The sequence below is a fragment of the Vicia villosa genome, linkage group LG2 (assembly GCF_029867415.1).
Source record: "Vicia villosa cultivar HV-30 ecotype Madison, WI linkage group LG2, Vvil1.0, whole genome shotgun sequence".
NCBI lineage: Eukaryota > Viridiplantae > Streptophyta > Magnoliopsida > Fabales > Fabaceae > Vicia > Vicia villosa.
This window is the reverse complement of record NC_081181.1, coordinates 201,110,655-201,126,668: the sequence shown is the minus strand read 5'-3', so window position 1 is coordinate 201,126,668 and position 16,014 is coordinate 201,110,655. Positions and strand designations below refer to the sequence as shown.

General features: G+C 34.3%; 1 protein-coding gene across 1 annotated transcript; it reads left to right on the top strand.

Moving 5' to 3' along the window:
- Positions 1-9,876: 9,876 nt before the first annotated feature.
- LOC131647944 (peroxidase P7-like) lies at positions 9,877-11,395 on the top strand. The gene is made up of 3 exons (XM_058917754.1): positions 9,877-10,142; positions 10,233-10,424; positions 10,509-11,395. The coding sequence occupies exons 1-3, from the start codon at positions 9,933-9,935 to the stop codon at positions 11,058-11,060; spliced, it is 954 nt and encodes a 317-aa protein (XP_058773737.1). The 5' UTR covers positions 9,877-9,932; the 3' UTR covers positions 11,061-11,395.
- Positions 11,396-16,014: the final 4,619 nt, after the last annotated feature.

The following is a 16,014-nucleotide window of genomic DNA, read 5'->3' as shown; positions in this document are numbered from 1 at the left end:
ATGAGACAACTGTAGTGAGTACCAACAGCACTAATGAACCTCAAAGGTGGTGGAAGTGGAGTGTAGCAATGGATTTGAGGGCCTTTTGGGTGAATGCTCTCACCCCCTTGATGTTACATGATTTGCTAGAATATTCGAGGGCTGATTAAAACTTCTAGGTGCCTTGAGGTTGGAGCTCACCTCAGAAAATTTAAGGTAACCTGTTTAGCTCTGTTGGAAACTTGTGTTAAAGTGAATAATAGTAGCCTAGTTAGGAAAAAGCTTGGTTATGATTGGGAGTTCATTGATAACTATGAACACCCCAATAATGGTAGAATTTGGCTTACTTGGAACCCTAGTGTTTGGAATGTGAAGGCCATTGAAAAAATTGACCAATTGATACACACTAAAGTTTACTCTAATACAAGAACTGTTTCTCACTACCTGACTATTATATATGCCCATAATCAGCTTGCTAATAGAAAGCAGCTCTGGGATGACCTTGATAGAATTAGTGGCTACACTAATGGGCCCTGGATTAGTGTAGGGGAATTTAACATTGTGCTGGAAGTTGGTGATATGATTGGTGGAAATGAGGTTCACCTTACTTAATATGTGAATATGGAGAGGATGATGAGTGATAGTATGCTTTTTGAACATGAGACATTAGGTCCATTTTTCACATGGTCAAATAGACAAACTACAAGTCTCATATGCTCAAAGATTGATATGGCTTTAATCAACCCTGCCTCATTTATAGCTTTCCCTAACACTGTTATTGAGGTGCTTAACCCCCACCTTTCTGACCATTCTCCTTTGAGAATCAAGACGGATAGTACTTAACGAATATGTAACAAAGACAAAGATTTAAATTTTTAAACTGTGTGATTGATCACCCTAAGTTTCTAGATATGCTGAGAGCCAACTGGATCCATTATGAAACAGGTGCTCCTATGTATCATTTGTGGAAGAATTTACAAAGACGGCAGTTTAGCCTTAAGGGTCTTAATTGGCAGATTACTAAGGGGGTCAAAAATCTAAAGTAAGGGTGTTCAAAACCAAACCAACCCAATAGAAAACCGTAAACAAACCAAACCAAACCGAAACCGCAAAAAACTGCATTTGGTTCGAATTAGTTTGGGTCATCTTTTAACAAAACCGCAAGGTTCGGTTCGTCTTGCAGTTTGTATTTTGTAAACCGAACCAAACCGAATCAAACCGCATTATGTTACAACCTAACTTTTACTTATCTCACATCCAACTCAAACTTAAATCTATAATACCTTAACCTTATGATTACGAACAATTTTCTCATTCTTACACATGATTTTAGTTCCGATATTCTCAAATCTCTAATAGCATTATCGCGTCTTCTTTGCCACATACATCTTCCTTCTTTTTCTATAATCTCTGCTCTCTTATATTCTTTCTTTTTCAGCTTCTCATTTTTATACAAATGTTCCCTATTTCAGTTTCGTTTTTATCGCGCATCTTCTCTAATCTCTCAACTCTTTTGTTTTTTCTTTTTCACCTTCACTAATATCTCGTCTCTTCTATTTTTTTGTTTCATTCTAATAATTTTTATAGTGTTCTATACTATTATTTTATGTTTATTATTCCACTTTTGTCTAATTTAATTTTTACAAATTAAATAGAAAGTTGTTGTCAAAATATGACGAGTTTTGTTGTTATTTGATAGTGTATGAATGTCTAAATACAAAGTTATGTTGTCATCTATTTGTATATGTATGGTTCAATAAAATATTTATAAAAAACCGAACCAACCGAACCGAACCGAACCAAACCGCATTAGTTTGGTTTGGTTTGGTTCGGATTTTTTTAAAAAGTCAACCGAACCAAACCAAACCGCACAATTTTTTCTCTTGCGGTTCAGATGATTTTTTTCGTCAAAACCGCCCAAACCGCACCGCGAACACCCCTAATCTAAAGTAAAGTAGGCTGCAGTTGGACAAGGCTCAAACGCTTTTAGCTACTGCTCATCTCAACCCTATTTTTTGTCAAACTGTCAAATACTGGATTGAGGAGGTGATTAAAAACAGTGAGCTTGAGGAAATAATTTTATAACAAAGGGCTAAGAAAGACTGCATTAATCTGGGAGATGGGAATAACGCCTATTTTTATGCAAAGCTCAAAGCAAAAAACAAACAAACTCAGATTAAAAGTTTGGAGAATGAACAAGGGCAAATTCTTATAGATCACAAGGACTTGGAACAGGAGGTGTTGTCTTTTCATACTTAGCTCATTGGTCAAACAACCTCTAGAAGAAGTCATGTGGATATCAATGTTCTTAGAAATGAAGCACAGTTGAGTAGAGAGCAACAAGACAGTCTTACCAACAATGTCACTGAAGAGGAAATCTGGCAGGCTGTGAAGAGCATGGGGGACAACAAAGCCCCTGGTGTAGATGGCTACAATGCCAAATTTTTTAAGGCTAGTTGGAGGTTAATAAAAGTTGATGTTATCAAGGAAGTTCAAGATTTCTTTGTTAACAATAGGTTACATAAAGCTGTTAACTGTGCAGTAGTGACTCTTATTCCCAAAACCAAAGATGCTAAGACCATGAAGGAGATGATACCTATAGCTTGTTGTACAACACTCTACAAAATTATTTCAAAGGTTCTCACTACAAGACTGAGTAAATTCATCAACCATGTTGTGGATGATAGTCAAACTGCTTTCCTACCTGGCAAGACTATTCAAGACAACATCATTTTGGCTTATGAGATATTGAGAGGCTATAATATAAAACATCTTTCCCCCAGGTGCACCTTGAAAATAGACCTCCAGAAGGCCTATGATACTGTGGAGTGGGATGCCTTGGAGAAAATCATGAATGAGATGAGCTTCCCTTCTTAGTTCACCAATTGGATTATGATAGAAGTTAGGAGTGTTCCATACAGATACATGATCAATGGTCAGATGAGTAAAATCTTACAATCCAAAAGGGGGTTGAGGCAAGGTCACCCAATCTCCCTCCTTTTGTTTGTCCTAATCATGGAATACTTGCATAGAAACCTTGAAGTCTTACGAAGAATTCATGAGTACCACTTTCACCCCAAGTGTGCTAAATTAGGGATAACAAACATTTGTTTTGCTGATGATCTGTTACTGTTTTCCAACTTTCTGAGCTATGCTGGAAGGCAACAATTGGTTAAAAGCACTCTTATGTCTATAGTTGGATATAGGATGCAGGTATTCCCTTTGCCTAAAAGCATTATTAAAAGAATTGACTCAATCTGCAAGAATTTCTTGTGGTCTGGAAAAGTGATCGCAACAAAGTGGGTATGTCTGTGATTATAACTGCAAGTGCACAGTCTATCGCGTAGTTTTAAAAGATATCAAACCCAAAGGACTAAGAATCGACCTAATGTAGTTAATCGTTACTACGTAAATCTAAGGCTAATATTTGGTTGATTAGGATCAGACGGGAAAAATAAGGAAATATAATTAAATTAAATCTAGAGGGAATTATACCGGTATGTAATGGTCGGACGTCGGGGGTCTAGTAAACCATTGACGAGAATCGTAATTTAAAATACTTTTCTGTAGAAATCATTAGTTTAAAAACCTTCCTCTCACACTCTCGTGTTTATTGATTATGATCTCATTATTAAACCTAAGTGAGCGCTCTCGCTGTATCAATTAAAGTTTAAAATAATTTTTGAAAATAAATGAAGACTAATTAACCATTTTTAATATGAAGACTCATTAATGGAGCCATAGCAATTATGATAATAGCAATAAAATCATACATTGCACAAACAAGATAAGAGAAAATAATTTGTTATGAATAAAATATTAAGAGTATATATCTTTATATAGCTTTTTTCTAAGCAATGTTTGACGTGAAAAATCATATAAAATAAGAGTGATTTGGCCTAGAAGGGATGGATTTTCAAAACTTTTCAAAAACAAGCTTTCTAGTCGATTAATACCTTAGTGAATTAGATCTTATAATAAAAATTTGAATTTTCAGCATTTCTAATTGATGATTTAATTTGATTCAGAATTGGAGAAGATATGATTCTCGGCATGATTGACCTCGTCTTAATTTGTTGAACCGTTGAGAGGAAAAGTAATATTTAATCGAGTAGACCTCGAGGGTTAATATATCATGTGACGCGAATTTTATATTTCATTTGCACATACTCAATTAGCTATTTAGGGTTAATCGATTATAATCATATTTCTAACCTCTTTTGGTCTGTTTGGGCCTTTGGGTGACTTTGAGCTTTGATCGTTCTTCTTTTTGGCTTGACATATTTCATTTAATTTATATTTATCTCCAACCAAAATGTTAGTAATAATAAATTGAATTTTCCTAAGCACATAAATATCACTTGCAAGAGAATTTAATCAGAGTTTTGATTTTCGTTCTTTATCAAGTGTTTTACGTCCAATTCTCAACCATTTTTTGAGGTCTTTCCCATGAAAAGAGAATGATATCACGTTGTCGAATCACTTGACACAAGGGTTGGCTCAAATTTTTCATGAGTGATAAGACCATCAAAGATATTTCACCTCAAACTTCTAAGAAGAGCCAGGTCTGTTAGGATCAAGGCCATTATTTTGATCAAAAACCATCAAGACCACCAAACATCGTCTTGATCAAAAACATCAAGTCCATTTTTATTTGGTATACACAAAATATCATAATGTTTACATCTTTAAATTTGAAATTAACTCCTTTAAAAATGCAAAATATTCCTGCAAAATTAATTAATTTTCACCTTTGGTACTATTGGTGTGTTAGTGACCTTATGAGGTCTAGATTTATTTTCTTAAGACAGTCTTAATTCATTTAATTTTTCATAACACTAAGATTCCAAATGAAAGAGGTTATTACAGAAATTACATTTGAAAGCGGGACCATTATATTTCCTCCTAACATGAAAGATATTACTAATTAAATCTTTATTAGGTTTATAACCTAAGCTATTTTTATTTTTTTTGGCTTTATACCACCGGTTTAGTCCGGTTCGGGGGCGAGTTCTGGCATCAAGTGGTTCCACCCCCCTCCCGATCGCAGTTGCGGGGGTTCTCCCTACCAAGTCCATCGCCAATCACCACTGGACCAACTAACGATTGGTTAACCTAAGCTATTTTTAATGTAAGCTCTTTGACTAGATAGGATCAAATCTAAGTTCTCTTTACTCTTATTAAGTTTTCCTAGGATTTCATGCAAATCATCTACTTCTTTCTTTAGCGACACACGTGTTTCGCACTTATCCCATTTTAAAAATTGATTTCAAATATCACTTATTTCTTCCCCAAAGATTTTATAAATATTTTCAAGAAAATCAATATAGACTTTAAACTCTAAGAAGCTTCTTTCTAATTTATCATTCCCTTTAATGAACTTGGCACTTAACTTAAACATTTAGTTAAATAGGTTAGAGTTGTTATCTTAGTGTCGTCATCTTCTTTTATGATTTTGAAAAAAAAAAACATGTTCGTCTTTGTCAGGATAAAAAATTGGATAAGAAATTGCTTAAGACTCGATATAAGACTCTCACACTCTCGCGCTCAATATTCTACATTTAAAGTGTGACACAATAATAATAATATAATAGTAAGTTGTGAGATATTGGATCGAACTCTAGTATGGTCAAAGGGTAGCTTCTTGATTCGACAGGATTAAGCATGAAGTCGAAAATTGTTCACATGCTTGTGTCGAAGATGCTAGGGTTGTTAGCATGTTAAATTAAGTTTTAGTGTTTAAACTCTAATTTGTTAAGTTAGCTTGTTTATTAAGTTGGCTTGTGTAATGGGCCTTGTGGAAAAAAACCCATTAGTTAGTATGTTAGGTTTTATTATAAATAGCATACTAGTCTCTCATCATTGAAGCTGAAAATCCTAATTTAGGGTGAGAGAGGTTATTTGTTATTCTTGTAAACTTGTAATCTTTTTTAAGAGAAAGTAAAAGAATAGCAGTTATAGTCAATTCTTATGTTTTTCTTATCTTCTTCTTATCTTCCCTAATTTCTATTATATTTTATTTTTGACATCGTTTTTCACAACATAAGTGATTAAACAAATTTACAAATAAATTCTAATCAGATCTTAAAATTTAGATTGGATCAATATCTAACTCTTATAATTTGATTTGTAAGTTAAAGATAACTCTAACTTATTTATAGAAAATTTCTTCACCCACCTCCTAACCTTCTTGCCCACCCCTGGTGAATTTACCACAATACCCCTTGTTTCGGAAGTTCATTTCCGAAACTGTACTTTTTTTCTTAAAAAAGGTGTTTTCGGAAATGCATCTCCGAAAACGTGTTTTTTTTAATATAAAATATTGATTTCGGAGATGCATCTCTGAAATAAAGTTACTTTTTCAGAAAATGTGGTGTTTCGGAAGTTCATCTCCGAACGCACCCCCCTTGGGGAATTCGGAAATGAACTTCCGAAAATATGTCTGGACAGAAGAAAATGAAAAACAACAACAATTCGCTTTATTTAATCGGGTGAAGATCACAACGATAATATTACATATAATTAAAGTTACATATTGTTGATCACAGGTAGGTGGGGATGAGAGAGTGGTGGGGAGAAAAAAAGGCTTCCAAATTTCAAAAGGTTTTTTTATTCTTTTAATAAAAATACGTACTACTATAAGTAACAAATGACGGAGGAGGTGTAACCGGGGCCGGAACATATGACGGAGGAGGTGGATGTCCGGAGGAAGAAGAACCGGAGGTACGTCCACCGCGAGACAAAGGAGCCAATCAATGTAAGCTATAGTTTATCATTATCATCAGGGGACGTCATTACAAAAAATTGGGAAAAAAATCTTATTATTTTTAATCTTGATTTTTTAGAAATGACGTCCCCAAATGATAATGATAAACTATAGCTTACATTGATTGGCTCCTTTGTCTCGCGGTGGACGTACCTCTGGTTCTTCTTCCTTCGAACATCCACCTCCTCCGTCATATGTTCCGACCCCGGTTACCACTTCCAAAAACTAACATGATAAATCCAATACAAAAACACTGTGCGATACAATCCGAAATCAGAACAAAACAAAACAAAACACGTCAAACAAAACAAAAACATGTTATTCTGCCCGACGAGCGTTACAAAATACACATCAAACAAAATAAAAACACGTTATTCTTCCCGACGAGCGAACTCCTCCGAATGAAGATAATTATACCAATCCTCATCCCACTCAGTATCAGAACCATCAGCGTTGATCACGCCTGAAGGCTGAGCCTGCACGTCCGAGCCATGGACCCCCAGGGGACGAGAAGCAGAACCAGTCAAAAGCTTCTTCTTCTCCTTCACCTCCTTCACCTCCTTCACCTCCTTCACCTCTTTCACCTCCTTCTTTGAAGAACCCTTTCTTCCCTTAGCGCCCTCTTTAAAAGACGCAGTCCTGCGTGCTGGTTGGTTGCCTGACATGTTCCTGTAAACAATTGAAAACGATTAATATGCATAGACAAAATAAAAAACAAAAAAATTTGAACTTCTGATACATTTCGGAAGTTCATTTCCGAAAACTAGGATGGACGTGTTTTCGGAAATGAACTTCCGAAACACCCCTGCGATGGAGTTTTCTGCAACTTCCATGACAGACCCCTAAACCAAACTTCAAACCAAATTAAAATGCTTCTAAACAACCTAAATACTACTAACAACCTAACCATATATCATTTATGCAATTAAAACCCTAAATAACATGCATTTCAATAATAGATCTAAAAATTTCAAAACTTACAAAGTGTTAGGATTGAGGGCTTTTGAATGTTGTTTAGCAGTGTGATTGGAGCCTTGATGCAGCTTTGGAATTCTGTTTGCACAAATTTTCGCCTTTGCCACTTTTTGTTTTGATTTAGGGTAAATGATTGGGGGAGGGGGAGTGTTTTGATAAATCTGCAGAAATCGCAGTATTTCGGGAATAAACTTCCGAAATAAGTCAATTTTTTCAAAAAAAAGATGCTTTCGGAAATGAACTTCCGAAGCAGGGGTATTTTGGAATTTTCGCTGGGGGTGACCCCCATAGGGAGGTGGCCAAAGAAATTTTCTATTTATAAACTCTTTTTCGAACTGTGATTTTTTTTAGTTTTATTTATAATTGGTTGAGCATTTGAACTAAATATCTTGATATTTTGGTTTCTTGCTAATGGGAAAATGGATGTTGATTGTGTTGTTAGTGATGAGCATATCCTTTGGAGATGTGTTGACTAATTAACCCAACTTCAATCAAGTTGCTTTCTAATGCATACAACTAGAGTGATAAACTGGTCAAACTAATAAAATAAAAGACATGATACAATAAAAAATGATATAATATTATCAAATGATTAGTATAGACCTACTTATGTTGAATGGATGATTGGAGCTTTTGCATGCCACGCTCTTTTGCAATACATACATAAATATATATATATATATATATATATATATATATATATATATATATATATATATATATATATATATATATATATATATATATATATATATATATATATATATATATATATATATATATATATATATATATATATATATTATTATTTAATGGAAAGTAAGATATAGAATAATTAGATGGCATAACAAATTCTCAAGCCAACCTATTGGCTACTAGTACCATTATTCAAAATAAGAATAAGGGTCCATCGAACCTCTGACTTGTGTCCACAAAGAGATAATGACGCAATGTGTTGTGGTAAAGAAAAAGTTGAAGAAGAAAATTATAATTAAAGGGCATACTAAATAAGACTTAATGGTTTGAAGCTTATTTAACTGCTCTAGCTCTAGTGATTACTCTTTAAGTCATAACCCAACACAACATCGACCCACTTCACGAAAGAATAAAATGTACACGTGATCAAATTTCGATAAATATTTGTTCTTTTATTTATAAGATCTTTAATTATTTTTTAATTTATTTGACTTTTTTCTGTAATAAATAATTAGAGATAATTTTTAATAAAAGTGTAATTAATACAATTTTAAACTTTAAAATGATAATTAAGAGATAAATTTTTTTCTATCCTTATAAAATTTAAGATAATTTACTCCAAATGACGAGCTCCAACGAAATCTTATCACATAAAATGAAATTTTAAAATCACATATTAATTTAAAATTTTAAGAAATTAAAATTATATAAAAGAAAAAATATATGATTTAATTTTTTGTATATTAAGAATATAGGTATGTCAAGTGTGAGTAAAATATTGGTTATCCCTTTGGAATGATGGTCTCCCTACTAAAATTGGAACTTTAGAAAAATCTATCCTAGAAAGCAATTGTGCCAAAAATTGGAACATAAGACATATCTATAAATTTTACCTTTATCCTTAACAAATAACCTAAAACCCCCATTAACTTAATCTTGCATATGAAAAAAAAACTCCCAATATGTGTATGATGACATGTTTTTTCAATAGATACTAGACACGGTTAAATGGTAGTAAAAAGTTTTGTATTATAAAATGATAATTAAGTAAATAAATAAAACATATTGAATATACCATGAAATACTATTTTTCCCACTTTTAAACATGCATGTCGACCCAGCAACGACTACTTCATATACTTTAATCTTTTTTTAACTTTGGTTAATGTTTCACAAGCTTCCATTTTTTGCAGCTTTTTCCTTTGTTTTATTATTGTATAAGTCAATAAATCAACTCCTATTGGGCAACCATCTTGTTCTTATATATCAAATTTTCTCCACCATTTGTTTCCAAAAATTTAAGCGCGTAATGAGCAGTCAAATTTGAAAATTGTGACAAATTATTATTTTCATATCCTCTATGTCTGACTCTTATCAACTTCTTTTGTATGCATGCAGCATGCACCATCACAATTCCTCTATATATAGCTTAATCTTTCATATGCTTCTTCACAACACCTCCTTAGCTTCTCTCCTTTGTTAGCTTAAAGCTATAAAGATTTGTAGATTTAACTCTATGGCTACATTTACTAAATTATGTGTCACACTCTCTATTATTTCTCTTCTAGCTTGTTGCACCAATGCACAACTTATTAATAACTTCTATGCAACAACTTGCCCTAGCCTCCAAACTACTGTACGCAATACAATGACCAGTGCAATCAGAAATGAATCAAGAATTGGTGCTTCTATACTTCGCTTGTTCTTCCATGATTGCTTTGTAAATGTAAGTCCACTTTATTAAGATTCTACTACTTAGGTTATGTTTTTTTAAATTTAAAAACTATGTTAACATGTGAGGTATTTTTTTTTTTAGGGATGCGATGGATCAATTTTATTAGATGATACTGCGACTTTTACTGGTGAGAAAAATGCAGCACCTAACAAAAATACAGTTAGGGGTTTCGAAGTGATTGATGCCATTAAAACCAGCGTTGAAGCTTCTTGTAATGCCACTGTTTCTTGTGCTGATATTCTAGCTCTTGCAGCAAGAGATGGAGTTTTTCTGGTATGCTTATTTTTTTTACTTCCAGTTTTGATTGATCATCACTTTCTGAATCTCAATAACTCATTGGAATAAATTTATTTTTAGCTTGGAGGACCCTCATGGATAGTACCACTTGGAAGAAGAGATGCTAGAACAGCAAGCCAAAGTGATGCTAACAGTCAAATCCCTGGACCGACATCTGACCTATCAACCCTCACTACAATGTTTCAAAACAAAGGTCTAACATTAAATGATCTTACTGTCCTTTCTGGTGCACACACCATAGGCCAAGGAGAGTGTAGATTTTTCAGAACTCGCATATACAATGAAACCAACATTGACCCAAACTTTGCCACCTTAAGAAAAACAACTTGTCCAGTTTCTGGTGGTGACACCAATTTGGCACCTCTTGATACTCTCACTCCAACTACTTTTGACAACAATTACTATAAAGATCTTGTTGCTAAGAAAGGACTATTTCATTCTGATCAAGTTCTTTTCAATAATGGATCTCAAGATAGTTTGGTTACACGTTATAGTACTAATAGTGCTACTTTTTTCAATGACTTTGCTGCTGCTATGATAAAGTTGAGTAGAATCAGTCCTCTCACTGGGACTAATGGGGAGATCAGAAAGAATTGTAGACTTGTTAATTGATTTTGGATTGGAGGGCATATTAGCAATTGAATAAATAATGGGTAAAGTCATAAAAATTGACAATATCTTGGACACATTTGCACTTATAGTATTGGTGTTTTATTTTATAAGATCATATAGTATTTTGAAAATAACCACACATTTTAGTGTGGAGAAGTACAAAGTTGCAAGGTCAAAATTACATATTAATACATCAGCTATGTTTTTGGATACAATTATCAACTGAAGTGTATTTATTAACTGAACTGTAACATTGTTGTATTGTAATGTACTTATGTTACATATATGTTGTTTGTCTTCCTAATATTAATGAATGAATCAAAGTACTTCTATGCTGGAATCAAATGGTGCATTGTTCCTTTTCTCTCTCTTTTACATCTTTTATAATGTATTTATGTTACATATATATGTTGTTTTAATATATTGTAGCCTGTTATAAATGATTAATGATTTAGGTAATTCAATTAGAAAAAAACATTTTATTCGATTATTTCATTTATATACTCACTTCTTTGTATACTACTATAACTACAAATAGTTGATGACTATTTTATAGTTCATATAACCTAATATTTCAATAAATTCAAATTCAAGCTCATCACAAATGAGTACTATGATTAAGAAACAAAATACTTTTTTGTCAAACTACCATATATTAAGAATGATTATGTCAAGCACATATCCTTTTTTGACATAAAGGACAATCTTCATAATAAATTATAAGTACTTATTAAAACTTAATACATAGAATAGACAAAAAAGTAAATTTAGGAAGTAGGTTTACCTAGTATCACTCTAATGGGGTTGCTATCAGTAATGTGGATCATGTGCTCTTGTTTGTTGAGTTGGAAGAGGACTGTACGTGGCTAGGGAAACTTTTGGGCCCTGGCTCGTAATGGTTTTTATTAGGGAATAGTATATTTTTTGGGGTTCTTAAGCACCATGCGCGCTTCTAAAAATACCCCTTGCTTCTGGAGGTGTATATCCGGATGCACCTTTTTCTAATTAACGTTGGTTTATTTCGGAGGTGTATCTACGAAATATTTCTTGTTATGTATCTCCAGAACCTTTCTTGATATATTCACGCCTGAGTCTCTTCTCCTCCCTCATTCTTCACTTTTCATCTTCAATCTCTCTCAAACCTCCAAAATTTATTTCCACCAAACTTGATTTTTTCATTCGAGTTCGACAGAGAACATCAACTTCAACGATCAAGACACTCCAAAACATTAAAAACTCAATATAATCGGTAAGTTTTTGAGTTTCTGAAATATTTTCGAGTATTTCTCGTAAAAGAGTTAGAATATACTTTTAGGGGTAAAATCCTTAGATAGTCTTAGAAACATAATTTAGAGACAATGTAGGTATTGTTTGTTGTCTTAAACGGACGATCAAGGCTTCAAAAATCAATTTTCATGGTTAGAGACGCCATTGTCGTGACTGTTGAGGTTTTAGAAGGTTTCAGAGGTTCATCTATGGAACAAGTTAATGTTAAGGTATTTCCGTAGATGCATCCCCAGAACAACCCATATGTTGTGTCTACGGAAGTTTTTCATATGTATATATCTGAAAGTAAATTTTGTTTCTTTTTATTCTTTTTGTTTTTTTAATTTATTTGTATCTAATTCAAATTTATTGGTTATACGTTGTAGACTTTATGGCTGACAGAGAGGACCAATTGATACATGGATGGGTTGCACAACATGCATCCGTCCGACGTGCACGGAGCCAGGAAGTTGTAGTAGGAGTCGGTGCATATGTTTCAGTTGTTCCAGGAGAGTCTGCAGTTGAGGCTACACCTAATGCATAACCTAGTCCACAGCCTAGTGCACAACCTTTATCCATTCTTCATCCCGAAGGCGTTGGGATGCTGGTGAGGGTTCATCACATGCCCCGTCCCGCATGCCTCGTCAGGATATTTTATCCCACTTCCTACAGATGATGTTGATCTGGCGCCACCTCCAGAGGGTGATGACCCACCATAGGAGGATGCTGATGACGATGAGGATGCACCTGAAGGTTTTTCGGAGGGGTCCATCCGATATGTCCCTGCTGACAGGTTACGCCGAGCATACTCCAAGACATGTCTGGGATTGAGAGGTAACATTACACAGATTATTTCTTCTTTTTTTTCATTGGAAAATTATTATCTGTAACATTGTTTCTTATTAACATTGTTTTCGTTGGAAATTTTCAGTGGCGTGAGGCCCAGAAGTTTTATAAACATGGGCATGAGATGTTATCTTTGGAGCAGCCACGAGAGGTGTTGTTCCAGGATATCCTTACTGCCTCTGGTCTGAAGGGCTTTTGTGAAATCGGTAACAGCCTCGGTCGAGATCAGTTACATCCTCGTGTTTCTTCTTATTGTCTCTGCTCCTAACGACTTGACCCGTAGGCATATAGGTGAGATCTTTACTAACTATCAGAACAACATGGTATCGGACGAGGCTCCAACGATCAGAGCGGAGAGAGACTGGAGCTGCATTGATGGCACCGTCTCACACCCCTACATGGTGCCCACTGTATAAGGATCACCGTCTAGACCATCTCATTAGGAGATATTTGAATAGCAACATTCTCAGTTGGACCACACTCAAGATGTGCTTCCTCGTTGTTGTCAGATAGTTTACATGGGGCATGCAGACAATGAGGCCGGTTTCTTCTCGGAGGGGTCTAGTGGAAGGCGTGTAGTGGATAACATGATTGCGATGGCACATGGTCCACTTGTGTATCACGGACATCGCGCCAGGACGAGTGGGAAAAAAGGTGGTAGAGGCTAAGGAGGTGGTAGAGACAGAGGAGGTGGCAGAGGCATAGGCAGAGGAGAGGATGGAGAAACAAAAAGGGGCAAGAAAAATCTAGAATTCAATCGGAGAAAATTATAAAGCAACCTTCAATCCAAGGTAAGGGTGAGGTTCTTGCTATATAACTAGGTATATGATGGATGATATGTGGGGGTTAGGCTTATATGAAATTGTCTCTGTGTTTGTGTAATTGGGTTGCAAAACAATTGTTTTATATGTTATTGTCTCCATAAAATTTTACTATCCATGTGAAATTATATTGTTGTTCGTGGAAAATTGGGTTCTGTGATTAATTTGTTGATAAAAGTCTGGAATGAAAAACGAAGGAAAACTGAGTAATTAAAGAAAATTGCGTAACAGAGATGAAGAGGTGTCGGGCGGAAGGGATGTGTGCCGAGGGGCACACCCCTTAAATTGTGTGTGCCAAATGGCACCTAAAGTGTGTCGCGGGGCACATCGTTAGGTAGTGAAGTGATGATTCCAATTGAACAGTAGTATGTATATATATTTTCTTCATATTGCAGACAGTGCAGTATCAGTGGAATTGACAAACAGCGGTATATATATATATATATATATATATATATATATATATATATATATATATATATATATATATGCAAGCTTATGATAAAGATATTGCCATTAGGAATAGTTATATTTTCTAGTTTATAAGTGGATATATTATTAGGAATGATACATATATTAGTTTAGGAGTAATAAGTATACCATTCTATGAACCAAGTATATATAGTAGGAGCAGTTAAATAGCAGACTCGATAAATAGTATAAGAAATTATATTGTCATTTAGTCTATTCGAGTAGAGAGTGATACGAGTTTCAGAATATTTGGAGAGAGAAAGTACATGTGTTTCTCAAAATTAAGAGAGAGAAAACAAGTGTATCTCGATTGAAGGCACAAGTCTTTTTTTAATGTTATATATTTACTATAAAGAAATAAATAATATAATATAATAACTAGAAAAAATATTATTCGTAGTTGAACTTCACCATCAAAACCTGAGAATAACCGCAGATATAGTTGGTAGCTAAATTACGGTAGCTAATCTGACATTTTCTTGTAGTGAAGGGAGAATGATTATTCTTGTTGTGTTATTGATATCCTTAGGACAATTAGCTTAGCATTTAAACTTAATAATATCAAATTGATGTAGAACTTCATTTGATAATGTTTTCACACATAGCACCCTACAAACAAAATAGAACCTTTTTTGGTATATGTAAAATTACAAAAGTTGACATAAATAAAATCAAAGCTTTTTGGATCAAATGCATTTAGGATGATGGTAGTTGAGGGTATTACCCAGTATTTTAGCTCTCAATTCTTTAATTAGTGCTTTTGATGAAGATAAAAGATATGATCAAGCCTTTCCTATAATATAGTATAAGCTTTTTTTAGCATAATTCCTTAACCACACGTATAGAAAAAAAAATTAAAATATTCAAATTTTAAAAAAAAAAACCAAAAAAACCACATTTCAAGTTATTTACCAAAGTGTCTAGGTTTGGGATGCCCAAAAGGTGTATGCGCCAAATGAAATGGCGTAGAAGAAGTTAAAATAGATGAATGCGCTATTTCGTTTGGCTTGCCCTAATTGGACATACATTTGCGCCAAATGAAATGACGCACTAGGTTTTTTTTATTAAGCCAATTGAAATGGCGCATAATGCCATGTTTATTTTTATTTTTATTTTTTTTTATTTTTCTAATTAACATTTAGAGACCTATTTTGACATCCGGTAATAGAAATCGAAACAACGGGTCTATATAAAAAAATCGAAAATAACAAATTTTATTACTTTTAGGGTTTGGATACAATGCCTAATGTCTTCCATCGCCAAGATGCCCATTTGTTCCGCACTGAGGTCTTGTTATCACACGTTGAGGACGGTCGTTGACACCGCCGCGAACCCTAGGACCACCCCTACCCCTTCGTGGTTCTTGTTGTGATTGAGTAGCTGGGCCTGGAATTGTGTTATTCCGATGGTCGTTGTCAATGAATTCGTCAACGCCACCATAATTTCCCAGAAACCGACTGTCGTAAAGTCGGTTACCCAAGCCCTCAAAAATGCTAAATGGTGGTGGGGGAGTAGGTTGGGGTACGACTTCCGGAAAGTAACACCCAGCA

Bases quoted from the DNA above. Each gene is read 5' to 3' on its own strand.
- LOC131647944 (XM_058917754.1), top strand. From the start codon at position 9,933: ATGGCTACATTTACTAAATTATGTGTCACACTCTCTATTATTTCTCTT. The intron at 10,143-10,232 runs GTAAGTCCACTT...TTTTTTTTTTAG, and splicing joins TCCATGATTGCTTTGTAAAT to GGATGCGATGGATCAATTTT. The intron at 10,425-10,508 runs GTATGCTTATTT...ATTTATTTTTAG, and splicing joins CAAGAGATGGAGTTTTTCTG to CTTGGAGGACCCTCATGGAT.